Source organism: Ischnura elegans, chromosome 5, assembly GCF_921293095.1.
Source record: "Ischnura elegans chromosome 5, ioIscEleg1.1, whole genome shotgun sequence".
NCBI classification, from domain to species: Eukaryota; Metazoa; Arthropoda; class Insecta; order Odonata; family Coenagrionidae; genus Ischnura; species Ischnura elegans.
The window spans coordinates 44,029,900-44,049,505 of record NC_060250.1 but is presented as its reverse complement, the minus strand read 5'-3'; the positions used below and the strand labels follow the sequence as shown (position 1 = coordinate 44,049,505).

General features: G+C 38.3%; 1 protein-coding gene and 1 non-coding gene across 2 annotated transcripts in view; one reads left to right on the top strand and one right to left on the bottom strand.

Moving 5' to 3' along the window:
• The first annotated feature begins 867 nt into the window (after positions 1 to 867).
• Trnan-guu lies at positions 868 to 941 on the top strand. The gene has a single exon. It is a non-coding gene; the product is annotated as a tRNA-Asn (tRNA).
• Positions 942 to 9,173: 8,232 nt separating this feature from the next.
• Positions 9,174 to 19,606, bottom strand: part of LOC124158783 (G-protein coupled receptor Mth2-like) — a 47,296-nt gene continuing 36,863 nt past the window's right edge. The window contains exons 3-7 of the mRNA XM_046534100.1: positions 18,077 to 19,020; positions 15,473 to 15,551; positions 12,142 to 12,323; positions 11,323 to 11,470; positions 9,174 to 9,861 (exon numbers count right to left, since the gene is read on the bottom strand). Coding sequence (XP_046390056.1) covers positions 9,474 to 9,861; positions 11,323 to 11,470; positions 12,142 to 12,323; positions 15,473 to 15,551; positions 18,077 to 18,956 — 1,677 coding nt within the window. The 5' untranslated portion in view covers positions 18,957 to 19,020 and the 3' untranslated portion in view covers positions 9,174 to 9,473. The remainder of the gene's footprint in view (positions 9,862 to 11,322; positions 11,471 to 12,141; positions 12,324 to 15,472; positions 15,552 to 18,076; positions 19,021 to 19,606) is intronic.

Sequence of the window (19,606 nt, the reverse complement as noted above, 5' to 3'; positions counted from 1 at the left end):
ATAATGCAAATAAGGGCCCCCGCGCACTGGCAACTTTTACAAAGCAACTATTTAGTTGCTTTGTGGAAGTCCCAATGAAAAACACGGCATTGATTGTGGCCTCGCGCACGGGCGACTTTTTAGTTACCGCGATATAGTTGCTTTGTAAAATTTGACAGTGCGCGGGGGCCCGAACGCCACAAATTTTTCGAGTGTTTTGACGAAGTTCTCTTTAAAGTATAACGACAGAAAAAACTCCCCCACTTGTTAATTGAATGATCTTGGGCACTCAAACAAACCGAAGTATTTAAAGTTACGTATTCCAACACGCTTGTGGAACCTTAACGGATATGCACATGAAGTATGGACTGAAAGTTTATACTCTAAAATGCCACCTGAGCATCCTAACCCACAGTTTAAACCACCTCCATAGTGTAAAAAAAGAGCTATGACTTTGTGATTCCACAAAATTTATTAAACCGTATAATGGTACGCCTAAAGCTGTGGAATAAGGAAAGGAAGATTTGATATCTATATCTTTTTTGTGGCTAAAAAGCCGTAAATGCGAAGTTTTCATCCGTCAACCAGAAAAATACGTTGGCATTACGGTTCTTAGCGCATGAAAAAAATCAATAAATTAAATTAATGGAAATAAAATGTTTGCATATCACTGCAGTAATAGCTAACATTAATTCGAAATGCTTTATCTCAATTCGAATGACTGGTCTTTCAGATGTTTCGGGCCAATTACTTTCAGATCAGCCTTCAATCTTGGGAGTCAGAAATATTTTTGCAACAGATAATAAACCTTAATCATAAAGATCCAAAATAATGGTAGGCATTAGATTTATGCGGATAAATCCAGTGTGTATACCACAATCGCCCATAGCCTCCGTGGCGCAATCGGCTAGCGCGTTCGGCTGTTAACCGAAAGGTTGGTGGTTCGAGCCCACCCGGGGGCGTAACCTTTTTATCCCTCACCCACAACCTGGAAATTCAAACTGTTTCCTGGCGCAGGAAGCTGCTGAAATGTTATATTGCGTAAATTTGCATAACAAGTTAGGACTTGTCGAGTGCTTAACACTATCAAAATTTCGATGAATGCGATGGTGGGTGGCGTAACACAGTGGAACTCCTTCATGTGAAATTGCCACATGATGATACGCCATATCGAAACCGGTCGCAAATATATATATATATTTTATTTTGTGGAACAGCAAAGTCTTTTTTTATAACCCTATGCGCATAAAAAATTCGATGGTTTCCCGAGAAATTGTGGCGGATGTTGAACTACCAGTCAACATGTAGGAAAATGGTTCCACATGCTTTCATTTTAACAATCGCTACAACACGCTCTCAAACCATGTAGATCACATAAATTTGTTCACAAACCCTGAAGAGGAAAAAATTTCCTGCAGCGGATCCCTTGTTGTATCTAACAAGTAAGTTGTTTGTATACAAGTATTTGTTTAATAATTGTAAGTATACAAATTAAACGATTACCAAGCATATATCCATGCAAAACAGTAGCATAGGAAATATAACATTTTTTACTGGAGGTACGAAGAGTATACTAACCGCTATTAATACGCTTAAATTAACGAGAGAAATATTCAGCAGGGAATGATTAGTCTCTAAAATACGCCATGGCCATGCTGCACGTTGTGTGACGCTACTACCACAATAACACGTTCTTAATCCCTGCAGGTGCTAGTAAGAATTCACCATTCAATTGGTTATCTATATACCTACCATAAAACCTATTTCCGACCACTGACTGACTGACTGATTCCATAGAGTAAGTATATTCATAGTATAGAATAAACATAGTATAGTATATACTTACTCTATGCTGATTCATACAAATTTTTGGGGTAAACGAGACGAGACACGACAAAAATCATCGGAAACTATAGGAAAATGGTGCGAAAAATCCACAGAGAAAAAAATCATTCGCCTTGACCGGGATTCGAACCCAGATCCTGAGCTAGGGAATGTGTTTAGATCACAAATTGAAATAATTTCTTACATTTCATCTAGGAAAAATTGCCGAAACACTAGATTTTCTTTCTATAACAGTGTTGCCAACTGCCCTGCGCCTCTATTTTTTGAAGGCATTTGGAGGTCAAAATATCGGTGGTAATGAGGAATTTTAATATCGAGGAAAAGCTTGTCAATGGTACCTAAGTGTGGTAGCCATTAATCTACACCTAGTAAGAGTCGGAAAACCTGGAAGCCAACAGCATTTCGGTATTTCTAGGATACAATTTAAGTTCGTCACATATAATTGAACAAAATGATCCTCAAGGAAAAATGCCATAGAAAAAAATTAGAACTTGCAAAGTAAAAGCGAGTTAAAGTACATATTTAGATCACAAAGTGATGTATTTTTTTACATTTCAACTAGTGTGGAAACAGACGCTGTTCACTGAACTGAAAACGGACCCAAGATCTCCAAAGTCACCAGGAGGCATGACAAATAATGACGCATTTCCGTTGGGCACTTAAGGAGAGTTGTCATCAGACTGACTACACTCGAGTCACCAAGGTACCAGCCGTGTAATCCCCCTTTCCCAAATTGTGCCCACCAGTTCCGTTTGACCGACGGGCGTAAATTCTGGGTCTCTGACGCATGCATCATGACGTCACGAAAAAATGGGAGGCTGCGACGTGCGTCACAAACCCTAAACTCTCGGCACAGACGAGGGAAAAAGTAGATAGAATAAGATGGCTACATATTCCTGAAGACTTAGGTTATGGTTCCACTCAGTATTCATTTTACAAGTCCACAGGAAAGATTACACGGGATTTCAAAGACTTCATTTTCTTACATATTTTAGTTCAACGTGACAACTTGATATCCATCACTGACTTAAATTATCATTTCAGAACTATTCCGAGTTCCCAAGGAAATTTAAAGGCAAAGGTTAATCAACTTATAATAAAATGCACAGAAAAATATCTATTGTTAAGTAAATTTACAATTTTTATGCATCTTAAGATGCATAAAAATTGTAAAATCTTCGATAGGTTTCTTTCGAGAGCGCACTTCGGCAACGCTTTTAATCAAAATTTGACACAGCAAAGAGTAACGATCAATATCTATTTTTCGCCCTTTATGATTCCACAACTGACTCGCACGGTATGAAATAAATTGGGAGCCAGTTAATTCACAATTTAAGGAAAAACGAAGTTATTATACGGCAACGGACGTACATTTTTGTGAAAACAACTTCACCATCGTGTAAAAGGAATTTATAAAGGTGAAGCTATAAAGTAGTATTTCAATCTGCTGATTGAAATTATACTAAGGGCTTTACTTGCTATATGGAACTGGTCAACCATTTCAAAATGAGGAGAGTTGCCTAAAATAACGTGGTAAAAACCAAAACAACCTGTTAGATATCCATCTGAATATTACAAAATTGTGTTTATCGAACAATTGTCTTTCATTCATTTCGCCTCCAGAATAATAGGAGAACTATAGGAGCTTCAGTTGCCGTGACCTCCAACTCCAAGTCGCCATGAATTAACGGTAAGACGGAAACGTGAAAGACTTCAAGGCAACCAGTGATTTTGCACAAAATTCAAAATTACTTGAAACTGGCGTCGCAGAAGAACTGGGAGTTTTCCATGCGAAAAACTTTCACCATCAAGTGTTCCAAAATTTTCCAACCCCCTTACTCCTAACCTTCCACCACCTTTTTCCCAAAATTCTCCCCACCTTTCATGTCCTCACATAGGTCTGTCTCCCTCGCAAGGCTTGGAATTCCCTAAGCACCTCGTTAAATGCAGGAACCAACCCTTACCGCTAATGGCTATTAAAATTTCAACATACGCAGATTATGGCCAAAGGTGTTCAAGCTTAGCTGGAATGACGATGAGTTTTCAAAGTCTCAGCACGCGCATCTTTTAGCAAAAGTATCTCTTGATCAGTGGCGCCGACTCCATGGGGCCTGAGGGGGCCCGAGCCCCCTCAAAGATTCGTTTGGGGGGGCAGAGCCCCCTCAATGATTCAAGAAAATAATTTAGTTATATTATGCTTTGTGGAATCACAAAACATATATTGCTAATTTTTATTTCCCATGTTTGACGATAGCTACCTTTTAAAATAAATTTAACCATGTGTTAAAACAAATAATTATAAGGTTAAACAGGTTAACTGAGTCAAGTGGTGTGAATAATGATATTGTTTCGGTGCTGCGACACACTTTGAATTTAACCTCTTCCCGGGGCAAGACCTCCGATATGGGCCCCCCCAATATTTTTTATAAGTCGGCGCCCCTGCTCTTGATTTATGCCTGTATAAAATCTACAGATATCTAAATCTGTTTAGTGGACGCAAGACGTATGTCGTGTGTCGCAACAAAGATGGCCAAGTCCAAATTCCAAGGTTAGATGCATTCAAATGAAAAATTTAACACTTCAAACAATCAACTAATAGTCCTTAACATTTTTTTAACTTTCCCACTGCAATCAACGAGTAATTTCAGTAAAAATAGACTAAGATTTTTTTCCGACAGAAAAATAATGTATTTATGTTTTCCAGTTATCCACCGCGTTGTTTAATGACTCATGACGACAGTTTCGCCGGCTATCCCATCAGCATATTCAGGTGACTTCTGACCTTAAGTTTCTGATAGGATTGCTGGTATACCTCAAAAGCGATTCTTTAAAGGTGAATTTTAGCGACAAAAAAAACTAGCTTTTGCGTTGATAATTCCTCCAGACAAATTAATTCCTAAAAGTCAATTTTACCGTGATTCATGGGGTCAGATATAGCCCACCCCAAAATACTCAAATTTGCATTGAAAATATAATAATGAAATTAGGCCTCCGCAGATAAAATTAAAACTATTACACTGGGGCTCCAACAACTTGTGTATTTTTACTAAAATGTGGACAAAAATAAGGATAAAATAAGCTTATTACTCACAGTATCGTCTATAATTAATTCATCACATTCTCCTACTGGCAATGTGGAAATCACTTGTGAATGCCGGGGTATGCCGGGGAATGCCGGAGTATCGTAGGGTATTTTTATTCTTACTTTCTGATGAGTTGATACCTATTTTTTTCGGTGGTATTTTAATAACATGATGATATAAATCAAACAAGAAATTTCGGATTGTGGTACCATTAAATTCATATAAACTTTAGATTTGAACTTAATTTGAAAATCGAACACTATTTCATACATCGCATTACTCTTCGATGCCTATTTGGCCTTCCAAAGAACTTAATATATTTTCGCTTTAGATTGCAAAATTAAACTAGAAATTTTTCTTGCGCTTAGTTGTAAACTCTTAGAGTACTTTGTAACATTCCCACAATAAAATCTAAGTTTTACAAAAAATATTTATTTTGCAAAATAAAAGAATCTAATGACAGGGTTAATAAAGCATTAAATCCAAGAAATTATTCGACCGAATGAATGTCTTACACCGCTTGATGAAATAGGAGATGGTGCGCATTATATGATGGAATATGTGGTTAACCCTAGTGTTAAACTTGCCAACAACCAGTGGCGGATACATATAGGCGCTGGGTGCCCTCCTCCCCCTTTGCGGGGCTGACCGCATTGTCGAACATTTCAGAACCACAATTGTAATTTTTTTATATTATAAGATAGCATTGTCTTGTATATGCGTCTAATCAGTTTTTTTAATATCTTAAACTTTGCAAGTAACTTGATTATTTTTCATTTCGATACAAGTATAGGTACCGCAAAATATCTTTCGCGCCCTCCCTTGAGTTTCTTCTGTATCGGTTACTGCCGACAACCGGGCAAAAACTACAACAAAATGTGCTTTATCGGATAAAATTATCTACGGTTACTTGTTTTTTAAATTTACTTCTTAATTTAAGTGCATTACACACGAATTTGAACAGCATTTTAGGCATCGTTAAGTCTTTGTGGCTGTAGAGGCTGCATATAAGAGTAGAATCCGACCCCTCATGTTTAGTGAAAGGGTTAGTCAAATTCATAAATACGCAAATCCTCTTTATGGGAACCTATCTAATTTTGTTGTTCCACATTCCAATGACGGCGAAAGTGAAAAGGCCGCTATACACGGCGAATGATTTCATTCACATGTTCATTCAGCATGATCATTCACCGTGTATGACGGAACAATTCGCGAATAAACCTTCATGCGCATGATCATTCAGTGAAAATTTGAACATATTCTATTTTGCTCGCATTATCCTGTGAATGATTACGTGATCATTCAGCATGCTCATTCGCATGATCATTCACCGCGTATAGCGGCCTAAAGGCCGTATTACACGGTACACGGAATTGCGCTATCTGACTTACGAGCGAAGGCGCAATCAAAATTGCGTCGAGTAAAGCGGTGAATTGCTTGAACACATGCGAGAATGCGTGGATGCGAGACGGCAAAATAGCCCGTGTTCTAATTTCGTTCATGCATTCGCGCAATTCTACGCCATTATAGAAATAAATGCAGCTCTAACCTGCGCAATTCCGTGCCCCGAGTAAAACGGCCTTAAGAATCTACTGATAGCATATTCATACGTTCCCATGTAAATATCACCGCGATGAAAGGTCACCGCCATCAGTATCTTCCAAAATAATTTCACGCAATTCCCTGTTTTCTTACAATAAATACCAAAAGATATAGTGAGATAATGGGAAATAGAAGTCATGAAGCCACTATTGAGCTCGATGTGGTTTAGAAATGTATCAATACGTGCGAAATATCAATTTTACGCAAGATCCTTCGCGATATAATTGAAATATTTCTAGACAATAGCAAACCTCAAATAATCATCAAATCAATATTTTTGCGAGAAAATCTGAGATCTCATTAGTGAGCATTGTTCCTTAAAAAAAAGGTGTGCTTCTTTGCACCGAGACTAATACATGAAGGTCGTAAATTTACGAAACGTTCATGGAAAAAATCCTTGGCGTCCGACCGAAAATTTACGATGTTGAAATTTACTTCGCTAGGGATCTCGATACATCCGCTGGTCGAAAGTCTGGAAACGCTGAGGTATTTACGATTCAGAGCGTGCTGTAGAGTCATCGGTTAAGAATGACGGCGATTCGGCGGATATCCAAATCGCAAAACAAGAAGGCAAAGTTGGCTAAAGTAATCAACAGCCAAAATCGATGATGACAAGGCCTATTTATTTCAAATAAATGGAATTATAACATTTTACAATTTAATTAGCAAGAAGCATTGCGTGCCCACTCACAATTAGTTTGCAAGACTTGTTGTCAGGCTTGTTAAATCCTTACAACCGTTAATTGTACGTCAAATATTGTAGTTCGATCGATGGAGGGTAGACAAGGGCATGTTTACGCTGATTTTTTTCAATGAATTTTGTAATTATTATCATCTAATTTTGTAATTTAAATTAAACTCAAGGATAATTGCACTTACACAATCTGAAATAATTTTCACAGACACCTATCTTTTATACAAAGCAAATATGTAACTGTGTTTCGGGAGGGAATGAATTTTAACCCTAATACAGGCGTCATATTTTTCTGACGTAATCGGGCAAGGTGAGTCCAATGGACTCTTTTAACTTATGCTTTTAATGTAAACTATTAAACAGTGAAAAATATTACTTTTCACATCAATTTGTACATATTGTGCACTATAGAATCATTTAACATAAATTTGATTATTTTTTGTTCGACAAAAGTTTTACATTACTACTTATTAATTTCATACATAGTCAAACTGCGAGTACAGTGAACTTTTGACTTAATTCTTTCTGTTTTCCCTACATAAAACACCAAATATTTATCGTTACATGTACATAGTGATAATTTTACATTATTTTGACAATTCAAACCAAATATTTGTAAAATGCACATTAATTTTTACATTTCGTGCAAACAGACTCACCTTGCCCGGATTTGTGGGAATTCAGGGAAAAAAAATATTTCTAAGTTACTTTAATTCCGAAAGAAGTTTGAATTACTCTAATTTATAGGAAATATACAATTAGAAGAAGTAAAAAAATTACAACATGCTGACATTTCAATAACATAATAAAATTCTCAAAAATGTGATGCGATGAGTCCAAGAGACTCACCTTGCCCGTATTAGGGTTAAGAAAGAATCTTAACCGTGGAGAGAGGTAATAGCTGGGTAGAGCGCCAATAGAATGGTTCATCTTTGCTTTCATAGAGTAATAATACACATTAGTATTATCCAGTGGCGTAACTATGGGGGTAGGGGAATGAGGGGATAGATCCCTCCCCCAGAGCTTCAGAAAATTTTATGGTACACTCATGTTTTCCCTGCTGTGATGATTTCCTGCAGAATTATGAGTGAAACCCAAATTTTAAGTGACCAAATAATGTAAAACGTATTTCCAGGCATGTAATTGTTAAAATATTTTTCCGTTGCCTGGGGTGGGTTGCGGCTTCAGACTCATCCATTCCCCCAAAGCATATTCCTAGTTATGCCACTGGTATAACTTATTAGAGACAAAGTAGGTAGGTAATGTTATTTTAAAATAATACGACAGAAAATTGTTCCATCGAATGAATAAACTGCATGAAATCTGTTACCATGGATGATAAGTACACAGAGACCGCAAAAGGGCAATTTCTTTTTCAAAATTATATATATATTTCTTTATCATTAGCATCAATTTCCCTGATATTGATACCCATTTTTATTCTTTGATTAACATGAAATTAACCTGCCAATGCTCATTCACTTCGCAAGTTCAATAGGGTTCAACTAGTAATGAGTTTAATCCCAATACCAAGCGGTGTTCATGCATCACCCTGATGTAAACAAAAAGTATGAAGAGTAACTGGATAGAAATAACCATCAGAAATACTCAATAATAATAATATACACTAAGTAGGAAAAGACAATATGAAATCAGCAAATAATACATACAAGCTCTTTGGATTAAAAGGCAAAAACAGCACTTATACACAGTTCTGTACAAGTAAAATATAGAGAATGATTAAAAAAAACTAAAAGAAGGGAGTCTGATTAAAAGATGATGTCCTGAATATTAAAATCCTTTCATATTTCCTTTCCTTTACCTAAATTTTTGACAGGGTTAATCTTCAGTTCTAAATTATGTACATTTCTTATCATAAGGGTAATCATAATGACAAGAGTTAAGGATGACATTTTTTTCACCTCTCAATTTAAATAATTGCCTAAGATATAAATGATAAAACATTTCAGTATGTTAAATAAATATTTTTAATTCTATAAATGGATCACAAAATCACAAATATGAGGGACTCACACAATTAAAATGTCTCTGAGATAAATCAGTTAGTCAATCAACACAAGGATATTCACATATTAAGTCCACACTCCACGTCACTTTGATTAAAATAACTTAATCACTTAATTCGTACATAACATGTATAAATACCAATGTAATATTACGCATAGCCTAAATAGAAGCACTTTCTAACAATCTCACTTGTTTAAAATGATCCGTCTTATCCGCTGCATAGCCACTCTCATAGTGCTCAATCACTTCATATCCATGGTAAGTGTCCTAAGCTCTTCAGGTTCCCTTGAAGCAGTTGACTGGACCGGAGTTGACAAAGTATGCTCCCTTGAAGTGTTATCACTTTGACTAGGATCAGCGGAGTCAGCCTTGTGCTGCCATGGATTCAAAGACCTCATTATTTGGCTGCCGCTCGAGAATTTCTCCGGCAGCATCTGGCAAATCCTTCGAGTCGCAACCCCACGAACCTTCTTCTTCCAAACAAAGATGAAGAAAATAAAGACACCCTGCAATGCATTGAGCAGATCACAAACCACCCATAAGTAATCAGGTCCTTTGACAACTGTTTGTATTAACTCCATCATCCAGTTTACGCCCATAATGATAAACAGCTTCAAATATAAGTTGAACCTGTCAAAATAAAATAAATGCATTACTACATGACAGGGCCAGAAAGAAGTCCTTCAAATAAAAAACAACAACAGAAAATTGGACACTAAGAGGAAGATTATTTCTTACAAGCAACCATTACATCCATATGCAACACCATTCATAACAATTTTCATGAGAATGGAGCATGAGAAAATTTTAACCTCCTTTCAGCATTAAAAAATAGGATGTGTTCACCATACAAAGGGATATAAAACTTTCATGGAGCCATCAATCATTAGCTTTTAATCAGAAGTCATAGTGCTACATTGTAATTTCCTTATTAGATTGTATATAAATGACTTCTTAAAAAATAACAGTGGGTTGCCAAGCAGCAAACTTTTATGGAGTCACCCGCTCATGCACTAGAAGTATGAAAACTCCATGCGGCATATATCATTGCCTTGAACAAGATTTGAACCTGGATCATGAACAGCAAAACTCATTCCAGGTTCTCTAGCAGGGGGGCAGGGGGGGGCAACTGCCCCCCCTAGACGCAAAAATTGCAAAATCAGTGCTGAATTGAAACGAAAGTATTCAACAAATTTTCTTTAAACCCATGACAAATGATATGTATTAGTAATATACAATATGCAACTAAAATAAAACTATTTTTAAGGAAATAATCTTATAAACCAATAAAGCGCTGTTATAATTTTCTTAAAATGTTGGTTTCATTTGCCTTTTCCATGCTAAAATGTCACAACTTGGCTTGCTCCCCCCCCTCCTAGTTATGATCTAGGGCACACCCTTGAGAGATGGAAAAAAGTCCTCCTTGCTGTCACATGCAAATTTATTAACATTAAAGGATAATCTGAAACTTACTTAGAGTTCATAAATTAAGTTAAAACAAGATAACTGAGAAAACATATCGCATATTAAGGTATAAAAGCCTCAAATTCTGAATCACAAGTAATATAGGGGGTAAACATTTGAAATTCCATGGTACAAATGAATTGCTAAATACCCAAGAGAAAAACGCCCATATTCATCTTTGATGTGTAAGAAATATAATGGAAATAGCATGAAATATGTGGGCAGGATAGAGGGCATATCATCATCATCATTGGTCAACAATCCTAGGATTGGTTTGACGCAGCTCTCCACTCTATTCTCCTATCAGCTAATCTTTTCACACCTACGTATTTCTTCTCTTTCACATCTATATGCAGGCAGCAAAGACTAGCCAGGCTCCACAAAAAGTTAAAGAAAAACAAAACTCCCTATACCTTTCATTGTACATTCAATGCAGTACATGCCTAAACCAAACTATATAACAGCAAAACTATATACATAAACAACAAAAGAACAGTAAAAAGTAGTTTCTATCAATCTTCAATTTTAAAAATATACGTGCATTCCTATACGTGTATATCATGAATGAAGTTCTACACATAAGCCTAATGATGGCATAGGCAAGAAAAAGCGTAGATGGATACATACCTTTGCCTTCCATCATCATCAGCTCTCAGCGAAGCAGATTGTTTTTTCATTTTGAACAAACTCACGGCTGTCCAGATATACATAACTAAGTTGGAAATCAAAACCAATGCAATTGGTCCATAAAAATAAGCTGCCAATGCTTTACCAGCTGAAAAACAGAAAGCAACGATATTAGTCAGAGAACGTGATAAACAACATGACAAAAGAAAGAGTGGAAATCATAATAAGAAGGAGAGGAAAGAAAAACCATCTATATTACAGAGAAGAAGATGAGGTTTAATCAGCTACACCGTATGATAGATATGATAGCCATGAACATGACCTCAACGGACAAATAACTACTGCAATAAGTACTGTGCAAAGGCCAGTTCATTTCCCTTTCGCAAACTTTGCATGTATTAATTATCATAGCTTCATTGCCACCACAATGCAGAATGGATTGATTAACAACTGGGCATCAAGAATTTTCTTCAATTCTATGGCAATTTATGGATCAAGCAAATGACTGTCTCCATATTCAATGCAGTGAAGAGGGTACTGATCTTAAGTCTCCATTTGCCTCTGCTGTGAGACTTAAAGAAACAGCAGTAAATGAAATTTTTGTACACACAAATTATTAGAGCACATAAAATCAAATACATATACATAAATGAGTCAACATTTCAGTAAGAATGTACTATTAAATTCATGAGTATTAAGCTTCATGATTAAAGTTTTACCAGAAAGATTTGCACTTTACTATAGTCCACATGAATCTATTAATTTAAATATCTCGCAACTGAATAATTCAATACCTAACATAAAAGGATGGCAACTCACATTTAAACCAACATCTTGTTACTCCAAACTCAGGTTTGATGATTGAATCTGGAATCCCAGGGGCAAACTCAAAGATCAAGGAGAGAGAAAATATGACAAATGGAACACCCCAAGCATATATTGAGTAGTAGAGGAATATTTTTCCTGATCTTCCAAGGGTATCTCTCATAGGACAAACCCCACTGAAAAAAATAAAAATACAAATTCATGTAAAGTGTAAATGAGTACATATCAGGCTATTTTCTATGAAATTCAACAAAAGTAAAACATTATAAAATATTTCTTTGATTATAAAAAACCTTGCCAGCAACGTAACAAGAGTAAATAATAGATGGGAAATAAACTTTGCTTTCTAGAGGGAAGTTCCATCTTTAGGTATCTTTGTAATTCTCCACAGATTAATTGGATATAACCTATGAATATATAATGCAGGTACAAAAAGCTCTAAGCACCCAGAATAGACTATAACGAAGATTAGAAGATATGGGGGGGGGGGGGGGGGAAGGCAATGCAGGGTGAGAATATGATGACAAACCATCTTTAAAGAATGTAAGGGAATTTAAAACGTGACAAAATTTGACAAAAATTCAGTTTAAAAACTTTCACATCGGATTATGTACAGTATCCACAGTCACCACATAATGAGGTTGGAGTTCACAAATGGCCACACCTTTATCTCTATCATTAGCGGCAACCACACTTGACTTAAGCTTGACACATTAAAAATAAAATCTGATATTTTTTATTTTCATGCACCAGAAGAGGGGTAGTATTATTCAGGGAGTGTAGCCCAAAATCTACATTAAGCCCTTAGACTGCAGGAACATTTCTATATGTTATGCACGCTGACTTCGGGAAAAGCATTTTTAAACATTTGAACATTGCTCGACTACCTGTAGCAGTTTCCCAAAATTTTTATTGCTACCTGGATATCTTGCACTTGGACACTTTCCCTAACCGTAAGGATCGCCAAGGGGCTTAAACTCTCCTGGGCCATCCCTCACCTCAGGGGGTACCTCCCAGAATTTCCTATCATACTGCTCATTTCATATTGTTTCCTACCTGCTACACACTGTAAATGTGGCTACGACAAGTGGCCAAATCTAGATCCATCCCTCAGTGAGAAAGATGGAAGGGTCACCCTGGATCATAAGGGTTCACTTTCCACAAGACACTTGTCCAGGCTAGAAGATAAATATATTTCGTGCTTCTCTCCCGCACAGGTTGGTAGCTAAAATCATGAACTCCCGCAGCCCAGGCGTTAAACTGGAAAAATTGGGGGATGTCTTAACCCATTGGCATCCATCCCCTGGGATTTTAATCAACCCCAAACACCACTGACTTTTAAAGAATTTGAACACATTTGTAGAGTTGGTTTAAATAAGACATTTAATATAGTCCTTGTTGACTAATTTTGACCAAATGTTGGTATGTCACTAAGAGTTAGCTGCTCTTCCATTTGGTATGGTATGGTATTTGGAGGAGGCGACCGACAGCTGAGGTCATTTGCGCCATGAGGAAAGGGTGTGGAAGGAAGGGTGGAGAGAAACCCGGTGTCGGCGTTAGCCTGCTCTTAACGAAAGGCGCCAAGGGGACCACGGCTAAACGTCCCATCCGATGGACGGAGTGTTGCGCTTGAAATGTCCTCCACACAACATTCAAGCAGGGATCGGGCAGTCTCTGAAAATTCTCTGCCACTGCCGGGATTTGAACCCGATCCCGCCAGGTAGGAAGCCAACACTCTAGCCACCACACCAACCCAATCCCCTCTTCCATTTGGTTAAAGTATAAATATTTCAAAGGCGATTTTCAATGGAAAAAAATTTCTAAATAGCCACCAGATGGTAGCTGCTATCAGATACACTATCTCACAAAAAAAAACTTACTAAAAACACATAAGATAGCAGCCGGATCAACTGATAGATATCACTATGCATTCTGCGTACCGGTGCGCTTGTGGTGTTCGTGGCCAGCTTCAGGCCGTGTACCAGTACGCTTGTGGATGTGAATGGGCTAAATCCCCAGTCATCATATTTCCCAGAATATATGGTATATAATATAATAGATGTTTTGTGATGATTGATCATATGATGGTTTGCCACCACTTTTTACAGATAAATCAGATAAACATTTGAAGGAATAAGTATGCAAAACTGGATCATTATAATGAAAAGCAGTCTTTCTTATACAATACACCCCATATCCTTAAGCACCATCCCATCGAAAGATTACCGTATCTCACTCGACCACGGATTTTCTCTGTCCATGAAAGTTTCTATCAGTCTGATGCATGATTTCTCCATATTTTTCCCAATCAGGATTTCATGCATCACTTTACTTCAAATATCAAATTCATCCTCACTGAAAATCAGGTAGTATAATTACAGCTAAATCGAGATTAATATTTATTTGGCTCAATGAGGATTACTAACCTACCTCACCCAGTTCCTCACTATCTAACATTAATATGTACTTCAATGCCCAAGAAACAGTTTCATACAGTTCACCACGGAGGAAATTGAAGATTCAACCAACAATATTTTTGAGAATGGATTTTTTTGACTGGACAAGGGGAGATATGAGGTAATCAACCCTTTTACTACTGAGGCTTTTTTTCAAAATTGACATCCCAAAATACCAATCTATCCCCGTTGCCGATATATTGGATTATTGAGAAATTCAGCCATGGTAGCCATGACTGATATATTGATCACTTGGGATTCCTAAGTTAAATGTGCCTTAGTTTGGTGACCACTCTCCTCACCCAAATCCGACATCTATAATTGCAACATAGTTAAACTCATTTATTTATAAAGAGCAACTCCAAACAAATGTAAGAGAATTACACTATACATTTTGAACTGAAATATTCAGCAGCAAACAAATAATTGTAACGTTGATACAGTGACTGTGCTTCAGTAACTTTGTAGTATTCCACTTCAATTTAATGAACAATGGAACTTTGCCGGAATATATGGTTGGATGATTACCTGATGATAGTACTAGTGCATTGCAACCTGGGTTGCGTAAATGTTTACTTTATTCCAATGCCTAAAAATAGTTGCTCTTTTGATTAAATAGATAATCTTACACATATGCCTAAAAGTGCCTCAATACTATTAAATTATATTTGGCTGGAATTAAGAATGAAGCGCATAATGCAAATTGAATTCAATGGACAGGTTAGTAAATTAATAAACAGAGTACAATGATTTCCCAATATAATTGTGAATATGTGAGAAAGCCTAAGATTTGCATTACTGAAATTTTCCTAATTTCAATGTTTTGTGATAATGCCCTCAAAAATGAAATAATTAAACCTAGATTTTACCTGAACGTCAGGAAGATGTCCAAGCAGATCACATTCAGCCAAAAAAATGCTGCCAGGAAGGAATACTCCGTGATGAAAGCTGAAAAAAATGAATATCAACATTAAGTTAATTTATATACATAACATGCTTATATTAGAATCTAGCATAAAATCTTACAAAAACACTAATATCTGCATACTTACAACTTCAAAAATAGCCACCATTCCTACAAATTTATGATGTATTAACCCTTAGAAGCTCATGGTGCCAATATACTGGCATTTGGTTTTTGCCTTCAATAACTAAGGGAGCCAATATGTCGGCCCTACATTTAATTCCATCTAAAAATGTTTGCTAATAATTTTTTGTGTAAGTTTCAGTTTTATACAATAGATTATATAAATTTTATCACTCCTGATGAAATGGTATTTCTTTTACAGTATTTATTATGCTATGCTAACAAAAGAATTTGTTTATATATAGCCTGATGCATTCATTAATCCAGCTTAAACTTTCTGGGAGTGAAAAGAGATATTGCTATGAGAGCATAAGGTTTAAAAGTGAATGCATTTCAAATGAGAAATCTAGAAAGAATTAAATCAGAGAGCACCATTCCCTCCCTAACTTGAGGTAAGAAATTGTAACAGGCAGTTGAATTTATGTTTTATTTGGTACCCCTTACTTCAGATGTGGTGGAGAATATGGAAGATAGAATATTACAGTTGTTTGCAAACGTTCAAAGGATAGAGGAAGAAAGAAATCTAAAAGAATACTAGACAGCATAAGAAAAAAAGGGAGACCCACGAGTCATGGCAGGAGGAAGTAATGAAGAAAATGGATAGGAGGGGGCAGGATGTGGGAGAAGTATTTGACGGAGATGGATGGATGAAGATTGGGTGATGGATTTATTGGGAACAAGAAGGGCCATTTTAACAATGGGATATGGATTGTTTAATTAGAGAAAACTATGTACTGTAAAATGGAATGTCACAACAAAAAAATTCATGATGAAATTTGATTAAAACTCTTCCCTAATATTCTATATTGTTCAGACACAACATTTAGTTTTTACTTGTAATCTTTTTTGATGCAAATTTGAATGCGTTACATCTAGCAATTTTAAAAATTCACAACTTGCAAATGCTTCTGGACTATTAAATATGCAGGTTTGGGCATGCTGAAAAGATATCTCTCCCCCTGAAAATGGTAGAACTCCCATCTTAGCAAATATCTCACAAGCTAATTTTGCCGAGCATTAAAAGAGATTCATTCAACATTTTGACATTAAAATTAGGAATATAAAAACAGAGTTGCAACTTGGAAGATGGATATAATCATTTTCACTTGATTTGATAACGGTAGATTTCTTAAGTGAACCTTCATAAAATCATTTGCTTATTTAACATCTACTCCTAGATAGTATTCAAATATTTATTATGGCCATTCTGCATGCTGATTCCAGAAAAACAATTTGAAGCTACCTCACTTTAGATAGGGCCACCCACTAAGGAGGGGGAAGGCAAAGAGAAAAGGTTGGCCCAGGACCCCCAACAACTTCCAGAGCTATCAAAGAGAAAGGAGTAGCAATGGAAGAAAGACGAATTTGCCCCAGTTCCTCATACATAACCAATAGCCTAGACTCAGTGGCGGATACAGATGGGGGGCGCATGGGGCGTGCGCCCCCCCACCATTTGCGGGTCCGGCTGTATTGCCGAATATTGCAAAACCACAATTGCACTTTTTTATATCATAAGATGGCATTGTCTTTTACATGTTTATAATCACTTTAAATAAAATTTTCATATACTTTGCCAGTGACTTGATCATCTCTTATTAACGTAAAAGTTAAGACAACTCAAGATATGTTGCCTATTAGAGAAAACTATGAGTGGAGTTTTTTCGGTATCCGCCACTGCCTAGACTCTATGCTAGGTCAATTAATTTCAAGGGTGCCTACAAAGGGGAGGATGGAGCATTTACCACCCCTGAATCTTGGACAAGGGGCTCTTAAAACTAAATGGGCAGTACATATAAATAAAATTAATTTAAAATCCAATAATAAAATGAATTTAAAGTCCTAAAGTTTAGTGAGGATGAGCTGTCGAACCTAATAGGGTTTACACATACATCAACATGATACTCTTTGAGGCACCTATAGGGTGTGTGGCAGGGGCTAGGCACATCCGTTTAGTATCACAACACTAAATCTCAGACTAAAAAAGGGCTTGGGGCCTGTAAAAGTATCTGAGGGGTAACCGAAAATAAAATTAATTTAATATACTTCCAAAACAAATCCACATCAACCCTCACCATGGAAGAAGGAAAAAACCACATCCCTCACATCGAAAATCTAGGTGAAAAAAATTGGTAAAAATGGTAGATGAGCGGTATCCACCAAATGAAGCTACTTTGATAAATAAATAAGTAAGTTTTTGGAGGGTGTCGGATGAGCCATCTGCATTTGGAGAGCTTTAGTCATTAAGTTTCGCGAAAATGAACCGTCGAACCCGAAGGGGTCTAAATATATATCCAAATGATACTCTTTAAGCCATCTCTGAAGTGTATGGCAGGGGGTATGCACATCTGCTTAATATCACAATACTAATAAATGATTTTCATCTCACCTGATGCCACGCAAAAGTCCATAGAGACTCCATCGAGTCCAAGGAGACCGAGGGCCAGGAACAGGAAGCTGATGAAATAACTCCCGACGAGGCACATCAGGTTCTTCCCGTGGATGTTCCTCAGCTCGCGAATGCAGGCGTGCACAAGGAACGTCGCGAATAAGAACGGGGCAGATATGAGCAGGGCTATGGGATAAAGCGACTCAGCGACCGAAGCCGGGCGGGCATCGCTCCTCGACGCACTCGGGGAGCACAGAAACACCGCGTAAGTCGATCTATCCACGACGTAGTCCACGCAAAAATCCCCAGCGTCGACGATGGAACCATTCCAGCGAGGCAGGCCCAGGCGCCCGTCGCTGCCCCTCAGGGTGAAATCTTGCGCGGGGTTCTTGACGGGGTCCAGCATTTGATGGCACGGCCTCCAGAACACGAGGATGAAGTGCTTCAGAGCATCGACCTCCCAACGAGAACCGTTGTTGTACGCGACTCCCGGACTGAACGGCTGTCGCGGTGCGGGGTCCAGGGCGCAGCTTCCGCTCTCGTCCGCCACGGCCTGCTTCATCGGACAGCATTTCCTCAAGAGTGGACGGTCCAAGGGATCGTTTTCGGGACAGCCGTCGATTGCGAGCAGGGCGGACTCGTCCTCAGGGTCATCCTCGATCGCGAGGTAACTGTACGTGATGTTCTTCGACCCAGGGGACAAGGAGGTGACCCCCTCGCGGATCTTGGGGCACGGTTTGAAGATATCGGGCGGTTTTATCAGAATCCTCGTGTCAAGTTCAAAGGGGCCTTTGGTTGTGGTCTGTGCAAGGGATGTCCCAAAAAAGAGAGCTAGGGACAGCAGGGAGAGGCAGGAGGAACACACCGGAGAGGTCACCATTGCGAAAACCACGACGCAAAACAAGGCGTCCTTCCCGAGTTGCAGGAGCGAAAGCTTGTTGGCACTAGAGGAGGAAGAGTAAGATGAAAAACTCAAGGGCGTATTCCTTCACATGTCTCACCGGAATAGGTCCTTCACGAGGACCTTGGAGGGCACTGGGGTCTCACAAAAATCTAGGCACAACCAGACTACCACAAGAGAAACAATAATAACATTCGCCACGCACAGAAAGAAGCCTTCCTTGTACTGTTCCCCTCAAGCCAGCTCGCCCTAAAGTTTGGGACGCCTCAACCGCGGAAGGAATGCCGTTCGAAGAAAAGGGTGTACCACGTGACCGCCGGGTGAAGGGAGGCGGGGAAAACCGAGGAGAGGGGGAGACTGGAAGGATGAGGTAGAGGCTCCCACACACAAGGCGGCCAGTCGGGGTGACGTCACTCAGACGAGCTCCTCCGAGAGAAGATTTTAATCCAGAGGCGGGTACGTGAGGCACATCGGCGATCCTCTCCCCTTAACCGCCCCTCCTGCGTCGTCCGCTCGCTTCCTCAATGCAAACACTGGGCGCGCTCCGCCGTCCACGAGTGCGCAGACGCGATCGCCTTCCCCACGCAACCGGAGACTTCAACGCCGGTGTCCGTGTCGGGATTTCCCCT